The sequence below is a fragment of the Megalobrama amblycephala genome, linkage group LG2, assembly GCF_018812025.1.
Source record: "Megalobrama amblycephala isolate DHTTF-2021 linkage group LG2, ASM1881202v1, whole genome shotgun sequence".
In the NCBI taxonomy this organism is placed as follows: Eukaryota; Metazoa; Chordata; class Actinopteri; order Cypriniformes; family Xenocyprididae; genus Megalobrama; species Megalobrama amblycephala.
This window is the reverse complement of record NC_063045.1, coordinates 18,528,120-18,550,137: the sequence shown is the minus strand read 5'-3', so window position 1 is coordinate 18,550,137 and position 22,018 is coordinate 18,528,120. Positions and strand designations below refer to the sequence as shown.

The 22,018-nt window shown below is 31.6% G+C and overlaps 2 protein-coding genes across 5 annotated transcripts; both read right to left on the bottom strand.

Moving 5' to 3' along the window:
• Positions 1 to 172: 172 nt before the first annotated feature.
• On the bottom strand, positions 173 to 9,101 carry LOC125251478 (vacuolar protein sorting-associated protein 4B-like). Its single transcript, XM_048164504.1, has 11 exons — positions 8,924 to 9,101; positions 7,663 to 7,774; positions 5,541 to 5,691; positions 5,413 to 5,468; positions 5,210 to 5,329; positions 4,981 to 5,137; positions 2,221 to 2,369; positions 1,480 to 1,561; positions 1,178 to 1,397; positions 961 to 1,101; positions 173 to 885 (listed from the first exon to the last, which is right to left on the bottom strand). Exons 1-11 carry the CDS (start codon positions 8,942 to 8,944, stop codon positions 784 to 786), a joined length of 1,311 nt encoding a protein of 436 aa, XP_048020461.1. The 5' UTR covers positions 8,945 to 9,101; the 3' UTR covers positions 173 to 783.
• A 767-nt stretch (positions 9,102 to 9,868) lies between these two features.
• ankrd29 (ankyrin repeat domain 29) lies at positions 9,869 to 20,337 on the bottom strand. Of its 4 annotated transcripts, none has more exons than XM_048164513.1 (10): positions 20,083 to 20,333; positions 19,263 to 19,373; positions 19,083 to 19,184; positions 17,520 to 17,618; positions 17,326 to 17,424; positions 16,530 to 16,628; positions 16,338 to 16,436; positions 12,022 to 12,117; positions 11,785 to 11,883; positions 9,869 to 10,504 (listed from the first exon to the last, which is right to left on the bottom strand). In XM_048164513.1, the coding sequence occupies exons 1-10, from the start codon at positions 20,092 to 20,094 to the stop codon at positions 10,421 to 10,423; spliced, it is 900 nt and encodes a 299-aa protein (XP_048020470.1). In that variant the 5' UTR covers positions 20,095 to 20,333; the 3' UTR covers positions 9,869 to 10,420. The 4 variants fall into 4 exon arrangements, with proteins under 4 accessions (XP_048020470.1, XP_048020477.1, XP_048020483.1 ...); XM_048164520.1 differs by having other exon boundaries at positions 19,083 to 19,181; positions 20,083 to 20,332; XM_048164526.1 differs by lacking the exon at positions 11,785 to 11,883 and having other exon boundaries at positions 20,083 to 20,337.
• Positions 20,338 to 22,018: the final 1,681 nt, after the last annotated feature.

The window sequence follows — 22,018 nt, the reverse complement described above, 5'->3', positions numbered from 1 at the left end:
TGTGACTTTAAAAGCCACGTGGTCATGCAAATGACGTTACTGGACTGTGCTGCGTCACTGTGTAATAGCGCTCCCTGCCGCTTAGTGTTGGTATTTTTCTGGTTGCGATTTCTTTCAAGAACTGTGTAATCATTAGATCGAAGGAAAAACCACAAAGAGGAGAAACACGCGATCAGAGGTAGTTTATACATTTTATTTACAGATGAAAGTAGAAATAGAGTAGAAAAATAAACTTCAAAGGTTCCAAATAAACACGTCTGATTACCCAAAACATGTATTCACATACTTGTAAACACTTTCACAGATCTGTGGTTGTCTTTGATCCTGGTTCAAAGTTTAGTAAATTTAAGGTTAGCTTTTTTAAGTGTTTTTATTATTATTTAAGAGTCCTGTTTTATTATTTATTTGTTTATTTTAGGCAAAAGTCTTATTTAGCAATGAGGTACAAAAGTGGCCAGCCATTAAAGTACATAAAAATACTTTTGTTTTCCTCTCCCAAAAGTCTTGGTATAAACTATCGCATCCATTTGCAACAAACCTCTTAAGTTAAGAAGATCTTTAGTAACTGATTTGTTTCAAATGGCTGCTGATGCTCAATCATCCTCAAGATCATAACCACGGATCGGTTATGTTCAGGACAATATCAAACCAGCTCAGCCTGCAAAAATGTTTCACCCCCAGAAAATGTCAGAAAATGAAGAGTTTGAAAAATAAAAGATGCAGAAAGAACTTTGTAAACATAATGGTGGAAAATTTAAATAAATGCCACAAAAATGCACAAATTCAGCCCTCCTGGCCAAAGTCCTCAGTGAACTTCTTCAGCTTCACCAGATCCTCCTCGTTCACGGTGGGTTTGGCCTTCTCGAGTGACCTGAGCATGTCCTCCTGAGACACAGAGCACAGGCTCAAAACAAACTGAGATTTTTGCTAATTTTTTTTTTTTAATAAACTTGAGCTTACCAAGCTAACTATCGGCTCCAGGAGTTTATCGGTCTCCACGTCCACCCAGGTCATCTCGATTGCGTTTGGGTCGTTTGGAGAGCAGGGAGTCAAGAGGTCATCCACGACATCATCGGGGTTATTCCATGCCTTTCCTCTGACCTGTTAAAACAGACACGAGAGTATGGAATCGAAACGATTCGACTGCTTTACTAGTCGCACAAATGTCCTTTTGTACCTTTTTGAAGTGAGTCGAGGACTGCACTTTGCGAATGGGCTGCATGAGGGCATCGCGAACGACGATGCTGATGTCGGCACCCGAATACCCATCGGACTTCTTTCCGAGTGCGATGAAATCAGCTTCGTTGAGGCTATTGGGGGTGGAGCCGAGGTGCAGCTTGAACATGGTGGAGCGAGCCGGCTGCTCAGGAAGAGGGATGTAGATGCGCTTTTCAAACCTGTAATGATAAGATAATAATAAACAAAAGCCAATTAAGAAATTTAAAGGCATCAGAATGTGTATGGATTTATATACCGCACCGTCTCCTGATCGCAGAATCCAGCGTCCAGGGGATGTTGGTCGCACCAAGGACCAGAATTCCTTCGTTGTCATTTCCTACACCTGCGAGAATGGGCAAATTAAGGTTATAATAATTTTTTTAAATGTATTTTATTATGTGATATGTTAATGTATAGTTTTGTCTGTTAAGATGCATCTTCTATGCCTGTTCAAAGAAGAATTTCTGTTCAGGAAATCTGTACAGTCAATAAAGTTAAACTACTAACTAAAGAAAAAGACAGAAGACAATTTTTTTTTTTTTTTTTACAATATAATAAAATATTTTTATATAAAATTATTACATTATTGTAATACATTATTAAATTATTAGTAATACTAAATTAAAATGATTAGTATTACTAAACATTATTAGTATACTATATGCTGTATTGTATAGTGTTTAACAATAAATGTGGGTCTGAAATAGCAATGAAAAAAGGTTAAAAAATTAAAAATGACTTAAAAATAAAAGAATATTCTAGAAAATAAAATTATGTTATTATAATATATTAAATCAACTTTTTTTTTTTTTTTACATTGTTTTAACTGAAATTTGTACAGACCACCATACAACCATCCACATTTCAAAACAACTACTTATGAACAATTAAAACTAAACTGAAACTGTAAGTCACATTTTCAAAACAGTAATAACCCTACCAAATGAGACCCAGATGACACACACACACGCACAAAAAAAATTATGCTAGCTTTGCGTTTACCTTGCATCTGGACCAGAAACTCTGTCTTGATCCTGCGGGCCGCTTCGCTCTCGTTCTCGTTTCTCGAGCCGCACATGGAGTCGATCTCATCAATGAATATGATTGAAGGCTTGTGCTCCCGAGCCAAACTGAACAGATTCTTCACCAACCTAAAGACCACAACAGTATTACTAACAAAGGCAGAAGGAATCAAGGAATCAATGAGATCAAAACACCAAAAAACTATGTACAACGAGACCATATTGAGATATTACACAATATTCGTATTTATAAGCATAAATAATAAGTAAATTTTATATATATATATATATATATATACAGGGAGTGCAGAATTATTAGGCAAGTTGATTTTCTGATCATATTTTTTTCCAAGTACATTTTACCAATTCCAATCCACATCAATCTTAATAACTACCATTAATATTGTTTTTAATCATTTATAAGTGATACATAATAGTTCATGAAGGCTGGAAATGAAAAACGCCTATTATTCAGGTGTGCAGAATTATTAGGCAGGTTTTCTTTTACAGGCCAAATGAGCCAAAAAAGAGATTTAACTCAGACTGAAAAGTCAAAAATGATTGAATACTCATGAGAAGGACGCAATACTAATGCAATACTAGAAATTGCAAAGTTAAAGCATGACCAATGGACAGCAAAACGCTCATTGGGTCAGCGGGTCATACAAAAACAGGTGGAAAAGAAAAGACGCATGTTAACTGCAAAAGAATTAAGAATTAAGGTGAAGAATTAAGTGTGAAACCATCAGGAACCCTTTAGTCTCCAGCGCCACCATTTTCCAGAACTGCAACCTACCTGGAGTCTCCAGAAGTGTGAGGTGTCAGGATCTCAGAGACTTAGGCTAGCTAAAGAATCCTAAAAAATGACCCGCTCTTAATAAAAATCACAAGCTGAAGTGTTAGAAAATACATGAAGACTGGGTTTTTATAGGCCTTATAGACAGACGGCTTGAGAGTGACTCTTGAAGGACCAGCACCACATCCTCTTGTACCACCGTTTGAAGAATTCATCTTCCAAAATCTGACAGTAAGTTTTAGAAGATCATTTTTAGTCCATATCTGCAAGACGGACATTTCAGGATAAGAGATGGACTAAAAGTGAACTCCCACATCTTACTGCCAGATTCTGGAAGATAAATTCTTCAAATGGTGGTACAAGAGGATGTGGTGCTGGTCCTTCAAGAGTCACTCTCAATCTGTCTGTCTATAAGGCCTATAAAAACCCAGTCTTAATGTATTTTCTAACACTTCAGCTTGTGATTTTTATTAAGAGCAGGTCATTTTTTAGGATTCTTAAGTCGTTAATCTCGATTCTCACACTTCTGGAGACTCCAGGTAGGTTGCAGTTCTGGAAAATGGTGGCGCTGGAGACTAAAGGGTTCCTGATGGTTTCACACTTAATTCTTCACCTTAATTCTTCAATCTTTTGCAGTTAACATGCGTCTTTTCTTTTCCACCTGTTTTTGTATGACCCCGCTGACCCAATGAGCATTTTGCTGTCCATTGGTCATGCTTTAACTTTGCAATTTCTAGTATTGCATTAGTATTGCGTCCTTCTCATGAGTATTTAATCATTTTTGACTTTTCAGTCTGAGTTAAATCTCTTTTTTGGCTCATTTGGCCTGTAAAAGAAAACCTGCCTAATAATTCTGCACACCTGAATATAAGGCATTTTTCATTTCCAGCCTTCATGAACAATTATGTATCACTTATAAATGATTAAAAACAATATTAATAGTAGTTATTATGATTGATGTGGATTGGAATTGGTAAAATGTACTTGGAAAAAAAATATGATAAAAAAATCAACTTGCCTAATAATTCTGCACTCCCTGTATATATATAGTCTTTAGTGGGGTTTTCCCCAGCGCTGGTTGGATGACTCCGCCCTTCCAAGTGGTTACATTGTTGACACCTGTTGTTTACTTCCCTTTGGGCCTTTAAAAAAAGAAAACGGATAGCAGACACGGGCGGCCTATTTGATTTGTTTCCTTTTTTGTTTGCTTTCTTTTTCCACACACCACAATGCTACAGCACATTATATTCCCATGCATTCATTCAGCATTACACTACTGATGCCTGACTGCTTCATTACACATATTTTGTATTAAACTTTTGCTTTAAACTTTGGCTTACTCGTGTGTCCCAATTTTGTTGCGTCCCTTTTGAGTCACGGGACATAACAAAATCAATATATCAATCTATCAATCAATCTATCTATCTATCTATCTATCATCTATATCTATCTATCTATCTATCTATCTATCTATCTATCTATCTATCTATCTATCTATCTATACATACCCGCATAGCAACCACCCAGAATACCCTAGTGATGACCTAGCAACACCCTAGCAACCTTATAGCAACCTTATAGCAACACCCTAGCAACCACCCCGATTACCCTAGCAAACTTATAGTAACACCCTAGCAATCACATAGCAACACCTATAGCAACCACATAGCAACACCCTAGCAACCACCCAGAACACCATAGCAACCTCATAGCAACACCCTTGAAACCACACAGAACACCACAGCAAACAGAATGGCCTTAAAAGCTTCAAACTTTTAAAATTACTTCACACTTTCTGGCTAGGCTTTCTCAAGCCAACATAAAGTTTGTCTACAAACTTTTTAATGTAGTTTAAATTGTATTTATATATTACAAGTCCTTCTAACCGAAATAATTATGACAAATGTTGAAATCATTCCCACTCAACATCTGAAGATCACTTACTTCTCGCTCTCTCCCAGCCACTTGGACACCAGATCTGATGATGAGATGGAGAAGAACGTGGAGTTATTGGCCTCGGTAGCCACCGCTTTGGCCAGGTAGGATTTTCCTGTTCCCGGAGGGCCAAAGAGCAGAATGCCTCTCCATGGAGTCCTTTTCCCTGTGGATAATGAGGTTTAGAACAGTTCAGAAAGCCAGTTTCATGCATATTTCAGTATGTAACCCATCATACCAGTGAAAAGATGAGGGAATTTGATTGGCAGGATGACTGCTTCTTTAAGGGCCTCCTTGGCTCCTTCCAAACCAGCAACATCATCCCACTTAATGTTGGGCTTCTCCATGACAATAGCACCTGTAAAGTATGAAAATCCAAGTTTTTTTAATTGTAGATCATATTATGACTTTAAAAAGTCTGTACAACACAAAATGTTGTACCCTGGAGTTGACTTTTGAATTTCTTTTTCTCTGAATCCCCATCATCACTGTCGGTCCTGTGAAAGACAGAATTTTACATTTAGCTTACTCCGTGTAACAGGACGTTCATAGGAAGTAGAGCGTCTCACCCTTTCTCGTCAGACTGGGGAACTTTGACGGGTTTGGAGGGCGGCGCGCTCTCTTTCTTCTTCAGGTACTGCTTGAGCTGCTCTGCTCGGTCCAGGTACTCAGTACACTTTGCTCTGATGCTCTGCTTGGCCTTTTCCCCCTGAGCATCATCTGCACCATAAAACAGCAACATAAGAAAACATGCCATCAGTAGTTCATGTCATTTTTGCTCACTAAATTGCATTTAATGAGGCATTGAATTATTTTATATATATACAGTACAGTCCAAAAGTTTGGAACCACTAAGATTTTTAATGTTTTTAAAAGAAGTTTCGTCTGCTCACCAAGGCTACATTTATTTAATTAAAAATACAGTAAAAACAGTAATATTGTGAAATATTATTACAATTTAAAATAACTGTGTACTATTTAAATATATTTGACAAAGTAATTTATTCCTGTGATCAAAGCTGAATTTTCAGCATCGTTACTCCAGTCTTCAGTGTCACATGATCCTTCAGAAATCATTCTAATATGCTGATTTGCTGCTCAATAAACATTTATGATTATTTTCAATGTTGAAAACAGTTGTGTACTTTTTTTTCAGGATTCCTTGATGAATAGAAAGTTCAAAAGAACAGCATTTATCTGAAATACAAAGCTTCTGTAGCATTATACACTACCGTTCAAAAGTTTGGGGTCAGTAAGAATTTTTATTTTTATTTTTTTAAAAAGAAATTAAAGACATTTATAATGTTACAAAAGATTAGATTTCAGATAAACACTGTTCTTTTGAACTTTCTATTCATCAAATAATCCTGAAAAAAAAAATATTGTACACAAATATTTTGTACAATTGTACACATTAAATGTTTCTTGAGCAGCAGATCAGCATATTATAATGATTTCTGAAGGACATTTGACACTGAAGACTGGAGTAATGATGCTGAAAATTCAGCTTTGCCATCACAGGAATAAATTACTTTGTGAAATATATTCAAATAGAAAACAGTCATTTTAAATTGTAATAATATTTCACAATATTACTGTTTTTTACTGTATTTTTAATTAAATAAATGTAGCCTTGGTGAGCAGATGAAACTTCTTTTAAAAACATTAAAAATCTTAGTGGTTCCAAACTTTTGGACTGTACTGTATATTGAAATACAATATATAAAATTAAAATACAATAAAAAATAAACATGTAAATAAAATTTAAGGGGGGACACTACAGGCACTTTATCTATTTGGGTCTATAGATATCAATTACAGTAACTATCTTTAAAGGCCGTTTTCTCAAAATGAGTTTTTTCTTCTGCTCTAAATCAGAAATCAGTTTTTACAGAGAGATTTGTTGATATATAATTTGCCTGATTTTGCCTTAAAAAATGGTGAAATTTTTTTTTTCTGGCTGTTGATAGTATTTTCTGATTTCTGGAGTAATAAAAAGTAAAAACCTTTGAATTTAACACATTCAAAAAATTAAATGAGAATTTTGAACCGGATCATCCAATATTCAGATTTTTGTTCTAGAAATGTATGCAAATTAGTGCATATTTAATTTGATAAATTTAATTAGATAAATGTTTGCCATTTTTAATGTAATCAGTCAGCTGGGGAAGTATGGTGATATCTTTTAGTTATTTATTTTTTTTACCCTATTCACCTGGGGTGTCTCGTCTTAAATATATAAAATTATATACATATCATGAAATCCATTTATAATAAATTATAATTATCTACACCATAAAAAACGTGCAACTATTAGTTCATGAATGTTTTGCTCACTAAATTGCATTTAATGAGAGATCAAATAACAATATATAAAATATACAATACATAAAAATAAAATTAAATAAAAACAATGTTTATATTAAATATATAAAACAATACACATATATTATAAGACAACATACTGGCTCATAAAATACATTTATAATGATCATTTTAACATTATAAAATAAACTTAATATTTAATTAATATATATTAATAAAATGTAGTTATTAATATACTATTTATTTTAAGTGTATTTATATATTTTATAAAAATAATTTAAATAACTATAAAATATTTAAATAAATGGAAATAAACATAAAATAAAAATTTAAATGAGGTTTTTAAATTGCTTAAAATGTGCTTACACTTCACCACATGAAGAAAATACTGGATTGCATGTTGATATAGGCGCAGAGCTTCCTGGTAGTTTTTCGCCTTGTCCTCCTCTGAGGCTCTGCTGGCCAAATCAATGGCTTTCTATCGCACAGAAGAAGTAGAGACAGATGAGACATCAGGAAAGGCCTGTCATAATGTGTTACAGACGGGCATTTCTTCAACTACGGCCACTTTAGGCCAGGCCATTTCTAAAATTATCTAAAATTATGCATTGTGTTTGGCATCATTCTGGAGTGGAAATGCCATTTTTAACATTAGAGACTCATTCTAATTTCATTTTATGTTTCATAAATGCACACAATTAAATATTCTTCGCACTTTTTACATAAATTAATAAAATGACAGCTTGGTTGGAAATGAAATAAATTTGTTCTGCTCAAAAGACGAAGCTAAGTGATATTTCTCTTGATGTTACTTAGTCTGAGACAACAGTAAAACAATAATATAACATAAAAGTGAAACATAAAAGTGCCTGTGGTTAAATAACTGTTTAAAATCCTGAACTGAAACGAATTATCTGTTGGACTGCCTGTGTTTTTTAAGATTATGTTATAGTGTGCGAGGTGTAATGTACGGATAACTGGTTAGACCAGTTTAAAGACAGGCTGAGGAATAGACAATAGACACAAGTTAAAAAAAAAAACCTTTACCAAATTTACCAAATAAGTTAAGCACCTTCTTACATGTACGTACGCATGTATGACTTCGGTAAAGTTGGTTTTATATTCGCACATTCGGACTTCTGATAAATTCAGACTTTCCAATAAATGTGCAATAAATGAATGTTTGCGAATTTTAAGCAGCGACATGATACTGACAACCAACGATTGACAACTTACAACATTTTTCATAGTCGATCAAAATAGGCAAGGATTGTTTTAATGGCATATTTACTTGTGAATGTCCACTGAATGTCCAATGTAGTGTGATTAACAAGGCTATTGAATACGGATGTCCGAATGTGCGAATATAAAACCAACTTTACCGAAGTGCATGTATGTATGTATCGAAAAAGTAAACAATCCTCCTAAGTAACGAGAATAAAACGCATATTTACCAATATATATGTCAAAACAATATATATGCTAAAGCTGAACAGTATAATGAATATTTTAGACTGTATGGTGTCAAAACATACATTCAACTAGAGCAAAAAAACACAATACATTATATACAGTACTTTAAAAGGCCAATTATTACGACTGTCATATCACTTTTAAAGTCTCTTACCTGTAAATTGGCATTCGTCATTGTTGACGGTGACGTTAAGGTGAACTTATGATTTGTTACGGTTCAAATTTAAACATTTTTAAATGAATGTATCGCAGAATCACGATGTTGGTAAATCTGTGCGTCTTCGCGCACTTCCGCGTTGAGTGTTTACCGTGACGTCACGGATGACAGGCGTCGAGCCACACCTTTCCCGCGTGTCAGACACGCCTCCATCACGACCAACAAATAATTTTACTGAATAAAATACTAGTTTACTAAACCTACACACACGGTGCCAGTACTGTTTAAAATAATAAACTAAATCAAAATATATATATATTAATTCATTTAGTTAATTCCCACATAAAATACATTAAAAAGTAGCATTTTCATTTACATTTATTGTTTTGACAAATAAACATTTTACCACACTTCTCACACAGACAAAATGCTAAATAAAATATTTAAGAAAGCACATATTTAAGCACCAAGGTTTAGACTTTGTTAAAGAAAAAGAAAACAAATATTTGAGCACCATTTTTTCTCTCTCTCTATGTAAAGTCTAAAATGCATTTCAACAGAAAATAAACATGGCAAAAAACAACAACAACAAAAAAAAAGCTACTCATCAAAGAGCCAATAATTATTTTTTATCTAGTAAATATTGAGCTTTTTATTTGGTTTTGACTCGTGATTCATGAGCTCTTTTACGGAAAACATGCTATAAATTTAAATACACTAGCAGGCTAAAAGACATTCTAACAATACTAAAATATATATTTTAAATGAGCATAAACTGCTGCTGCTTATAAAATATGCAAATCTAAAGGTACACGACTCAATATTGACAGCTAGCGGTTGAACCTGGTACTGCAGATTTGTCTCACCCCCTCAGACGCCACCCTCACCTGGGTTGCCAGATTTGAGGACACGCAACAGAAACGAGCATAACTGACAATAAAAAAAAAGCGACGAGCCTTTATTATTATTATTATTATTGAAGAGGCTTGTTTAGCTTGGGTAGAATTTGTGATGTCTGACCCAGTTCGTTTTCTGGCTGCCATCGCTGTGTTTTCCGAGAACTGGCAACCCGTTGAGTAAACTGGCAGTGGGCGGGATCACACTGACCAACATCCTGACACGAATAACTGGCTGTAGCATTGTTTTTCTGAGAAACAAGTATTTGAACTTAACATGTTTCCTACATCTCTGCAAACATATTATAGTATTTTTATTCTTTTGTACAGTCAAAAAAAATTACATAGAGCACCTTTGATAAATGCTTTAGAATGAAAACATAAGCCAACGACAGTATTACAGTATGTCATAACATTTCCAGGATAAAGAATAAGCAATTCTGCTTTTCAGTGCATTTGTGTTGTTGATCTGAAGCTTCAAGCATCCGCTGTACGAGACTGGAAAGCTGTTGCAGGCAGCGACTTCTGTTTTCAGTCTCCAGGGACTGAGGTGTAGTGCATTCATTTTTCATGGACTTAAAAACAAACACAGCAGTCATCAACTCCCTCCGTTCAGCATCGGCAGTCGCAGGATTCTTAGGATGCGCTCGTTCTTCGTAAGATCCTCCGGCAGTTCATTGTTCTGTAGAGAGAACGTGGTGCAATAGTGCCATTAAAGCACAAGGTAAAACCTCTATTTTCATCATCTACTATGAAATTAATTTGATAACTGCAGCATTCAGCATATTTTTAGCTACTGCCTGCAGTACATTCATAATACTTAAACTACCACACTGACCAGTAGATGGCAGTGCTATATCAGAATACCAGAGATATGGTGCACGATGCACCTATTTTTATTTTTTTTTACCTTTAGGCCCGGTTTCACGGACAGGGTTTAGATTAAGCCAGGATTAGGCCTTAGTTCAATTAGGGCATTTAAGTAGCTTTTATAAACGCGCCTTAGAAAAAAAAACATGTGCAATGATGTGCATCTTGAGGAAAAAACAATGGCACTGACATTTTTAAAGATATGTCAGTGCAAGAGACTTTCAGTTGAAAATGCTCAAACATGCATTTTAGTCTGGACTAGGCTTAAGCCTTGTCTGTGAAATGGAGGGTTAAAGTAGTAATTTTAGACAAAACCCTACAAGAAAAGAAACAAAACCTTTTTTTTACCAACAAGAATCATGCAAATGTCAAATAATTGCATAATTATTCATTTGCATGGACAACTCACACAATTATTTATTTATTATATTTATTAAAATACAATATATATTATATATTATAAAAAATAATTATTTGTCCATGTAAATTAATAATATTGCAATTTATATATTTGGGGTTGAACAATTTAAATAAAGCCTGGTTCAGGCTTATTATGAAACTAAAACTATTTAAAACATTTGTAAATTAAAATAAATCTGAAATAAAATATAAATATTATATATTATAGTTATATAAATATAAATAAATGAAAATTAGAAATGTTGCCTTGACAATAAACTGATATAATTTGAAGCACTAACATTATTAACTGGAAATTAAAAAGTAAAATAAAACTGAAATTAAAAAATTAAACCTAAATAACAATATTTACAAAAATAAATAAATAAATAAATAAATATATATATAAATGACAAAAGCAAGCTCAAAATATTGCTAAAACTATAATTAAGCTAAAATAAAATTAATATTGTGCAAATATTGTGCATAATAAAAAAAATATATTAAAAAATTAATTAAAATGTATATAATTTTATTTTATTATTCACAATATTTTCTCATTATCTTTACCCAGACTTTATTTAAATTGTTCAAAACAACCCCAAATATATAAATTGCAGTATTAATTTGCATGGACAAGTGGCATAATTATTTATTTATTCAAATATTTATATCCACACGTCTCAAACTGACTTTGTTGGGTAAAGCTGGATCGGCATTTGCCTTCAGCAACAGTGCAACTGTTTTCGGATTCCCGCCCATGACGGCGGCATGAAGAGCTGTAGAACCGTTCTAGATTACACAACAAAACACACATAGTTCATATGCAGGGTACAGGCATTTACTTGAAGTCCGAGTGGATTAGGAAGGAAACGCATGCGGTTAAAATTGAATCACTTTTTTCCAGATGACAGATGATGTCTCTCGTACCTTCAGAAGGCCAAGTGAAGGGGAGAACTTGAGCAGTTCCTCAATGACGTTACAGTATCCTTTATGTGCAGCCTTGAACAGAGCCGTAGAACCATCCTTCAGTCAGAAACACAAGCCAATAATGCCATGAGAGACTCAGGCACCCAGATAATAGAAGAAATGAGGCATTTGTCAAACATTTCATGCATTTTTAATATGCTTCTTTTCCACTTGGCTGAACTGTTTGATTAAAGCTTGGGAAGAGATAGGAAGAAAATGTTGTGGAAAATAAGTAAATTAAAATAAAAATAATAAATAAAATAATGAAATGAATTAATCATAATAAAATAATATAAATAATAATAAATATTGAATTAAATAAAAAATAAATAATTTACGGAAGAGGATTAGGGCCAAGCAATAATAAAAAAATAAAGCCATCTCGAGATTAAAGTTGTTAAATTTTGAGAAAAAACTCGTTACATTTCGAGAAAAATGTTGTTAAATTTCGAGAAAAAAGTCGTTAAATTATAAGAAAAAAGTCGTTAAATTACGAGAACAAATTTGTTAAATTATGAGAAAAATGTCGTTAAATTTCGAGAAAAAAGTCGAGATAAAATGTTGAGAATAAACTCATTAAATTATGAGAAAAAACTCGTTAAATTACAAGAACAAATTCGTTAAATTACGAATTTGTTCTCATAATTTAACGACTTTTTTTCTCGTAATTTAATGACTTTAGTCTCATAATTTAACGAATTTGTTCTCATAATCTAACGACTTTTTTCTCGTAATTTAATGACTGTATTCTCAACATTTTATCTCAACTTTTTTCTTGAAATTTAACAAGTTTTTTCTCGTAATTTAATGAGTTTGTTCTCAACATTTTATCTCGACTTTTTTCTCGAAATTTAACGAGTTTTTTCTCGTAATTTAATGACTTTATTCTCAACATTTTATCTCAACTTTTTTCTGAAATTTAACAAGTTTTTTCTCGTAATTTAATGAGTTTGTTCTCAACATTTTATCTCGACTTTTTTCTCGAAATTTAACGAGTTTTTTCTCGTAATTTAATGACTTTATTCTCAACATTTTATCTCGACTTTTTTCTCGAAATTTAACGAGTTTTTTCTCGTAATTTAATGACTTTATTCTCAACATTTTATCTCGACTTTTTCTTGAAATTTAACGAGTTTTTTCTCGTAATTTAATGAGTTTGTTCTCAACATTTTATCTCGACTTTTTTCTTGAAATTTAACGAGTTTTTTCTCGTAATTTAACGAGTTTATTCTCAACATTTTATCTCGACTTTTTTCTCGAAATTTAACGAGTTTTTTCTCGTAATTTAATGACTTTATTCTCAACATTTTATCTCGACTTTTTTCTCGAAATTTAACGAGTTTTTTCTCGTAATTTAATGACTTTATTCTCAACATTTTATCTCGACTTTTTTCTTAAATTTAACGAGTTTTTTCTCGTAATTTAACGAGTATATTCTCAACATTTTATCTCGACTTTTTTCCTCGAAATTTAACGAGTTTTTTCTCGTAATTTAATGACTTTATTCTCAACATTTTATCTCGACTTTTTTCTTGAAATTTAACAGTTTTTTCTCGTAATTTAATGAGTTTTTCTCAACATTTTATCTCGACTTTTTTCTTGAAATTTAACAAGTTTTTTCTCGTAATTTAACGAGTATATTCTCAACATTTTATCTCGACTTTTTTCTTGAAATTTAACGAGTTTTTTCTCGTAATTTAATGAGTTTATTCTCAACATTTTATCTCGACTTTTTTCTCGAAATTTAACGAGTTTTTTTCTCGTAATTTAATGACTTTATTCTCAACATTTTATCTCGACTTTTTTCTTAAAATTTAACAAGTTTTTTCTCGTAATTTAATGAGTTTGTTCTCAACATTTTATCTCGACTTTTTTCTCGAAATTTAACGAGTTTTTTCTCGTAATTTAATGACTTTATTCTCAACATTTTATCTCAACTTTTTCTTGAAATTTAACAAGTTTTTTCTCGTAATTTAATGAGTTTGTTCTCAACATTTTATCTCGACTTTTTTCTCGAAATTTAACGAGTTTTTTCTCGTAATTTAATGACTTTATTCTCAACATTTTATCTCGACTTTTTTCTTGAAATTTAACGAGTTTTTTCTCGTAATTTAACAAGTTTATTCTCAACATTTTATCTCGACTTTTTTCTCGAAATTTAACGAGTTTTTTCTCGTAATTTAATGACTTTATTCTCAACATTTTATCTCGACTTTTTTCTTAAAATTTAACAAGTTTTTTCTCGTAATTTAATGACTTTATTCTCAACATTTTATCTCGACTTTTTTCTTGAAATTTAACAAGTTTTTTCTCGTAATTTAATGAGTTTGTTCTCAACATTTTATCTCGACTTTTTTCTTGAAATTTAACGAGTTTTTTCTCGTAATTTAATGACTTTATTCTCAACATTTTATCTCGACTTTTTTCTTAAAATTTAACAAGTTTTTTTCTCGTAATTTAATGAGTTTATTCTCAACATTTTATCTCGACTTTTTTCTCGAAATTTAACGAGTTTTTTCTCGTAATTTAATGAGTTTGTTCTCAACATTTTATCTCGACTTTTTTCTTGAAATTTAACGAGTTTTTTCTTGTAATTTAACGAGTTTATTCTCAACATTTTATCTCGACTTTTTTCTTGAAATTTAACGAGTTTTTTCTCGTAATTTAATGACTTTATTCTCAACATTTTATCTCGACTTTTTTCTCGAAATTTAACGAGTTTTTTCTTGTAATTTAATGACTTTGTTCTCAACATTTTATCTCGACTTTTTTCTTAAAATTTAACAAGTTTTTTCTCGTAATTTAATGAGTTTGTTCTCAACATTTTATCTCGACTTTTTTCTTGAAATTTAACGAGTTTTTTCTCGTAATTTAATGACTTTATTCTCAACATTTTATCTCGACTTTTTTCTCGAAATTTAACGAGTTTTTTTCTCGTAATTTAATGACTTTATTCTCAACATTTTATCTCGACTTTTTTCTTAAAATTAACAAGTTTTTTCTCGTAATTTAATGAGTTTGTTCTCAACATTTTATCTCGACTTTTTTCTCGAAATTTAACGAGTTTTTTCTTGTAATTTAATGACTTTATTCTCAACATTTTATCTCGACTTTTTTCTTGAAAATTAACGAGTTTTTCTCGTAATTTAACGAGTTTATTCTCAACATTTTATCTCGACTTTTTTCTCGAAATTTAACGAGTTTTTTCTCGAAATTTAACTACTTTATTCTCAACATTTTATCTCGACTTTTTTCTCGAAAATTTAACGAGTTTTTTCTCGAAATTTAATACTTTATTCTCAACATTTTATCTCGACTTTTTTCTCGAAATTTAACGAGTTTTTTCTCGTAATTTAATGACTTTATTCTCAACATTTTATCTCGACTTTTTTCTAGAAATTTAACGAGTTTTTTCTCGTAATTTAATGACTTTATTCTCAACATTTTATCTCGACTTTTTTCTTAAAATTTAACAAGTTTTTTCTCGTAATTTAATGAGTTTGTTCTCAACATTTTATCTCGACTTTTTTCTCGAAATTTAACGAGTTTTTTCTCGTAATTTAATGACTTTATTCTCAACATTTTATCTCAACTTTTTTCTTGAAAATTAACGAGTTTTTTCTCGTAATTTAACGAGTTTATTCTCAACATTTTATCTCGACTTTTTTCTCGAAATTTAACGAGTTTTTTCTCGAAATTTAACTACTTTATTCTCAACATTTTATCTCGACTTTTTTCTCGAAATTTAACGAGTTTTTTCTCGTAATTTAATGACTTTATTCTCAACATTTTATCTCGACTTTTTTCTCGAAATTTAACGAGTTTTTTCTCGTAATTTAATGACTTTATTCTCAACATTTTATCTCAACTTTTTTCTCAAAATTTAACGAGTTTTTTCTCGAAATTTAACAACTTTAATCTCGAGATGGTTTTATTTTTTTTATTATTGCTTGGCCCTAATCCTCTTCCATAATAATTAAATAAAACACAACAGGAAAAAAATTTAACAATATGAAATAATAACTAAGTAAATTAGAAAAAAAAAAAACTTAATTAATTAAATGTAAAATACTTAAAATAAAATTGTAATTAAATAATAAAACGCAATAATAATAACTGAATAATAAAATACATTAAAATAATAAATAAAATTGAATTGAGCTAAAAAATTAATTAATACAACAGAAATAAAATAAAATATCAGGGTAGAGATATGAAGCTACTGCAAACTGGAATTCAAAAAAAGAGAGAATAATTTAATCAAGTTTTCAACATACTTTTCTATCTGCATCACGGTCCGCACCTCGTAGCAGCAGAACTTTCACCACCTCACTATGTCCCATCTGGGCTGCCATCCAGAGCGGAGCTGTGCCATCCTGACCCAGAAAAACACAATCAACATGGAGAACAAAATGAAAATCATAATAGCACACCAAACACTAATGAAAAACTATGATCATAAATCAGACCTCTCGAGGTTGATTGACTTTAGCCCCAGATGACATAAGCTGACGTATTACAGTCACATGACCCTCTTGGGAAGCCAAAAATAAGGCCGTCGCACCATCCTGAAAAAGGTTAATTTAGTTTATTATGACAGATTATTATGTATGACAGATGAAAATGAAATTTAGAGGATTAAAAAAAAAAAAAAAACATAACATTACATGAACAATAATAAATAAAATATTACATAAAATACAAAATAATAAATAAAAATAAGATTTATTATTAGATCTATTTTATAATTAACAAATATGATACATTTTTAAAAATAAAACAGATAAATAAAAATAAATGAATAAAGATAAATGTAAGATAATAAAAACTAATTAAATTAAATAAAAAATTAATATGTAAATAAATAATAAATTAAATAAAATATTACATTAGATTAAAATAGCATTACAAAAAAATACATATGAAAAAAAAATACATTACATTATAATAACATTAAAAATCAAATTAAAAATACAATACAAATAAACATATTACATGCCATATTCTTAGCAAGACATTCAACTGCTAAAACAAACATTTCCACCAAATTATCTGGAAAATATCTGAGTCTCCCAAGGATGTGTTTGGGCTATAAGGTAAAAAGCAATCCAGCCGTGTCCTATCCCGTTCCTAAGAGCAGAGTGTAAACACTGAATCAGCAGAAACCTTAGAGGAACTGGCACAAACATGCATCTCACGAGCAGCTACGGCTTTTAAAGAGCAACAGCGCGGCCGGCCTCATGGGAGGGAGACATGTTGACTAACATTGAGCTGGTCGTGGACATTGGCGCCGTTCTTCAGAAGGGTGTCCACCACTGTCGAGTGACCATACTGACAGGCTGCGGAGAGTGCTGTGCCGCCATCCTGGAGATTACAAACCCGTCAGTTCTGAATGATCAGAAGTCACAGCTTCCTTACATAAATACTGCAATTTAAATTTAGGCTATAACATATCGCACCTTTGTCCGAAACTCGGTGGACGCTCCAAATTCAAACAGGAGCTTGACAATTTCATTATGGCCCTGTTGTGAAGCAAAGAAGAGGGCGGTGGAACCTGTCTAGAGGAACAGTGACATGATCTGCATCAACATCAGCACACTTATGTACACAGACACACTTCAGATGTTATTAGCAGCACTTACACACACGCTTGAGGAGTAATATTACCACACATTACTGCACTATTAACCTGTCACTCTATCTATATATATATTTAGGTCTGACAAAAATAACATTCACTGCAGCTTATTGCTGGGTAGATGGCAACAGAAATGCTTTACAATAAAATGTAAAAAAAAAAAAAAAAAAAAAAAAAAATATATATATATATATATATATATATATATATATATATATATATATATATATAAACTTAGATTAAAACAACATTAAATAAAAAAACAAATACATAAATATTACATTAGCTTAATTATTCATTTATTTTTAATTACTAATTTAATGTAATGCTATTTTATCTAATGGGATTGTTTTTTTTTTTGTTTAATTTGTTTAATTTAATGTTTATTTAACATTATATTTGTTAATTTATTTTTTATTTTTGTAATGTTACTTTAAATTAATGTAATATTTTTATTTCTTTATTTATTCCTTTATTTATTTATTTTTTTAAAAATTTTATTTAATGTAATGTTATTTGAAGCTATTGTAAATAATGAAATAAATGAATACAATGTAATGAAATAAAAAGATTACATTAGATTAAAGTAACATTACAAAAATATTTTTTTTAAAAATTACATAAACTAAGGGGATGGTTCACCCAAAAATGAAAATTCTGCCATCATTTACTCACATTCAAGTTGTTCCAAACCTGTATGAGTTTCTTTATTCTGTTGAACACAAAAGAAGATATTTTGAAGAATGTTGGAAACAAAACAGTTGATGGACCCCATTGACTTCCATACTATTTTTTCCCCTATTATGGAAGTCAATGGGGTCCATCAACTGTTTTGTTTCCAAAATTCTTCAAAATATCTTCTTTTGTGTTCAGCAGAAGAAAAAACTCATACAGGTTTATAACAATAATAATAAATTAAAAATAAATGAATAAATATAATATAATGAACAAATATAATTAAATACAAAATAAAGCAAATTAAAATTTAATAAATAAAATAAATAAATATATCTAGACATAAATAAAATATTATAAAAAATCTAATCAAATAAAAATACAACAATATAAAAACAAACAAATATTACACTAGATTAAAATAACATTATAATAAATAAAAATAACATTTAAAATAAATTAATAAATAAAAGAAATAACAAAAAAAATCACATTAAATTAAAAACATCTAATTGAAATTAATAACAAAATAAAATTATAGTTTTGTTTAGACAGATTTTTTCCTGTAGCTTAAGAAGTAATAGGAGACTAGTTTACATAATGCATGTCCTTAAATCATTAAAAAAATGTTCTAGAAATATTAAGGAATAAAACAGTTACATAAAATAGTCCATTATAATACCAATGTAAGCATGATGAAGATTCGTACCTCTCTTTGCAGATTAATATCTGCACCTTGCATGATGAGTTCCCGAACACACTCATAATGCCCGCTGTATGATGCCACCATTAATGCACTGGTGCCGTACTGCTAAAACACACCATAAAGCATTATTCTATGGCCATGCTGATTGCATTGTGAAGCATGCAAGAAAGAAGTAGTTCATACACCATCTTTGCAGTCTACATCCACTCGGCCGCTGTTCAACAACAGCTGAAGCAAAGCCAAGTTTCCTTTCCTTGCTGCCCAAAACACAGCGTTGGCAAGAGGAGTCTCCTTCTGTCAGACACATAAACAAGCAAAATCAGACATAAACAAAACAGACTAACACATACAATCATCATTTATACCAGAGATCACACTATTATACCTCATGTGGATGTTAAATGCAGTTTATTTACTTATATTATCGAATCAATTACCAGCTTCAAGTCCTTAGTCAACATTAGCAAAGTAATGTCGCTGAATAAAATATCATTAAAAAGAATAAAATAAAAGAATAAAAAGCATGAAATGAATTTGAAATACATTTTTAAAAACATTTTTTAAGAAAAAATTTGTGCTGTCAAATGAATTATTTGAGATTAATCTCATATAACATAAAAGTTTGTAAATATATAATGTGTGTGTATATATATACTTATGTTAGATTCGATTAATCGATTTGACAGCAGTATTTAAAATATTACAATAAATTACTTAAAAATATATTAATTTATGTATATGAACCTGTTAAACAAAATGACAGGAGATTCCCAAATAATGCACCATGATGATTAGTGTACGATATTTTATCGTAAACTACTGTTGCCATGGTGATTTTTGGAAGGGTGGGGTGGGTGGACACTCGTCATAAGGCCATAAAGACGCCCGTGACTGATAGAAAAACTCATAATTCTTTTTTCGGTGACACGTTTATTAGTATTCATCTTGAGACATATTTAGATTGTATAAATAATATTTTATAAAGGTAAATATTCATTTTTACCTTGAAAGACATCCTAAGAATCTCATTCGTGCTTCATCTTGCTGGTTTGCGCCGTGTCCTTTATAATGTCCGTCTGCAGCACCCATTCATCCCCAGTGGAGGTCTGAATGAACGGATATACTGTCTTGTTTACCGCAGTGAGTGTTACACGGAACCGAGCCAGCACGGACATGAGCTAGCAGCTTTTGCATCAACTGCGAATTCCCTTGTATCCCCCTCCTTTCTCTCTCTCTATCTCACGCACACATACAGAAGGTAAATGTGTTCGATTCCTGAATGAATCGTTCTAATGAAACGGATCTTTCCTATGAATCAATTGAACCAGTTCACAAAACCGACTCATTAAACCAAGAATCGGTTTTTTTTTTTTATTCGATTCGTAATGAGCCGAAAACTGATAATTGGTTGAGCAGATATAGTAAAGTAAGTAAACCGAGAATTTACTGGTAAGGCGAAAAATAATTTACTTTAATAGTCAAATAACGAAGAAATGTTACAAATAAAACAGCAAAAAGCCCTTATTAACATCACGTTGCACAGCATCTGAAATGCTGTTCTGGTCATTTTGTAATGGCTGAGCAAAGTCTGTTGTTACCTCACGCGATTGCTTTCACAAACACCAGGCATTTGAATGAAAGATAACATGACAGCATTTATTGGGTTTTGTCTGCGCGCTCCCAGGTGCAAGTAGCTAATTTATTATATACAACAATTATTAGTTACAGTGGCTTCTACTGCAGCAACTTCTATTTTTCTCAAAGGGACAGTTCACCCAAAAATGAAAATTGAAAAAATCATTTTCTCACCCTCAAGTTGTTGCAAACTTATACATTTCTCTGTTCTGCTGAACACAAAGGAAGATATTTTGAATAATGTGGGAAACTGAACAGTTCTGGGGCACCATTAACTTCAATAGTAGGAAAAAAAAAAATACTATGGAAGTCAGTGGTGCCCCAGAACTGTTCAGTTTCCCACATTATTCAAAATATCTTCCTTTGTGTTCAGCAGAACAAAGAAATGTATACAGGTTTGGAACAACTTGAGGGTGAGTAAATGATGACAGAATTTATATTCTTGGGTGAACTATCCCTTTAAAGGTGCCCTAGATTTAAAAATTGAATTTACCTTGGCATAGTTAAATAACAAGAGTTCAGTACATGGAAATGACATACAGTGAGTCTCAAACTCCATTGTTTTCCTCCTTCTTATATAAATCTCATTTGTTTAAAAGACCTCCGAAGAACAGGCGAATCTCAACATAACATCGACTGTTACGTAACAGTCGGGATCATTAATATGCACGCCCCCAATATTTGCATATGCCAGCCCATGTTCAAGGCATTAGACAAGGGCAGGGAGTATTAACATCTAGATCTGTGCACAGCTGAATCATCATGCTAGGTAAGCAAGCAAGAGCAATAGCGAAAAATGGCAGATGGAGCGATAACTGACATGATATTTTTACTGATATTTGTAAATTGTCTTTCTAAATGTTTCATTAGCATGTTGCTAATGTACTGTTAAATGTGGTTAAAGTTACCATAGTTTCTTACTGTATTCACAGAGACAAGACTGTCCTTATTTTCATTTTTAAACACTTGCAGTCTGTATAATTCATGAACACAACTTCATTCTTTATAAATCTCTCCAACAGTGTGTAATGTTAGTTTTAGCCACGGAACACTATCAAACTCATTCAGAATCGAATGTAAACATCCAAATAAATCCCATACTTACGCGATTAGACATGCTGCATGACGAACACTTTGTAAAGATCCATTTTCAGGGTTATATTAGCTGTGTGAACTTTGTTTATGCTGTTTAAGGCAAGCGCGAACTCGGGGGGCGGAGAGCACGAGAATTTAAAGGGGCCGCAGCATGAATCAGCTCATATTTAATGATGCCCCAAAATAGGCAGTTAAAAAATTAATTTAAA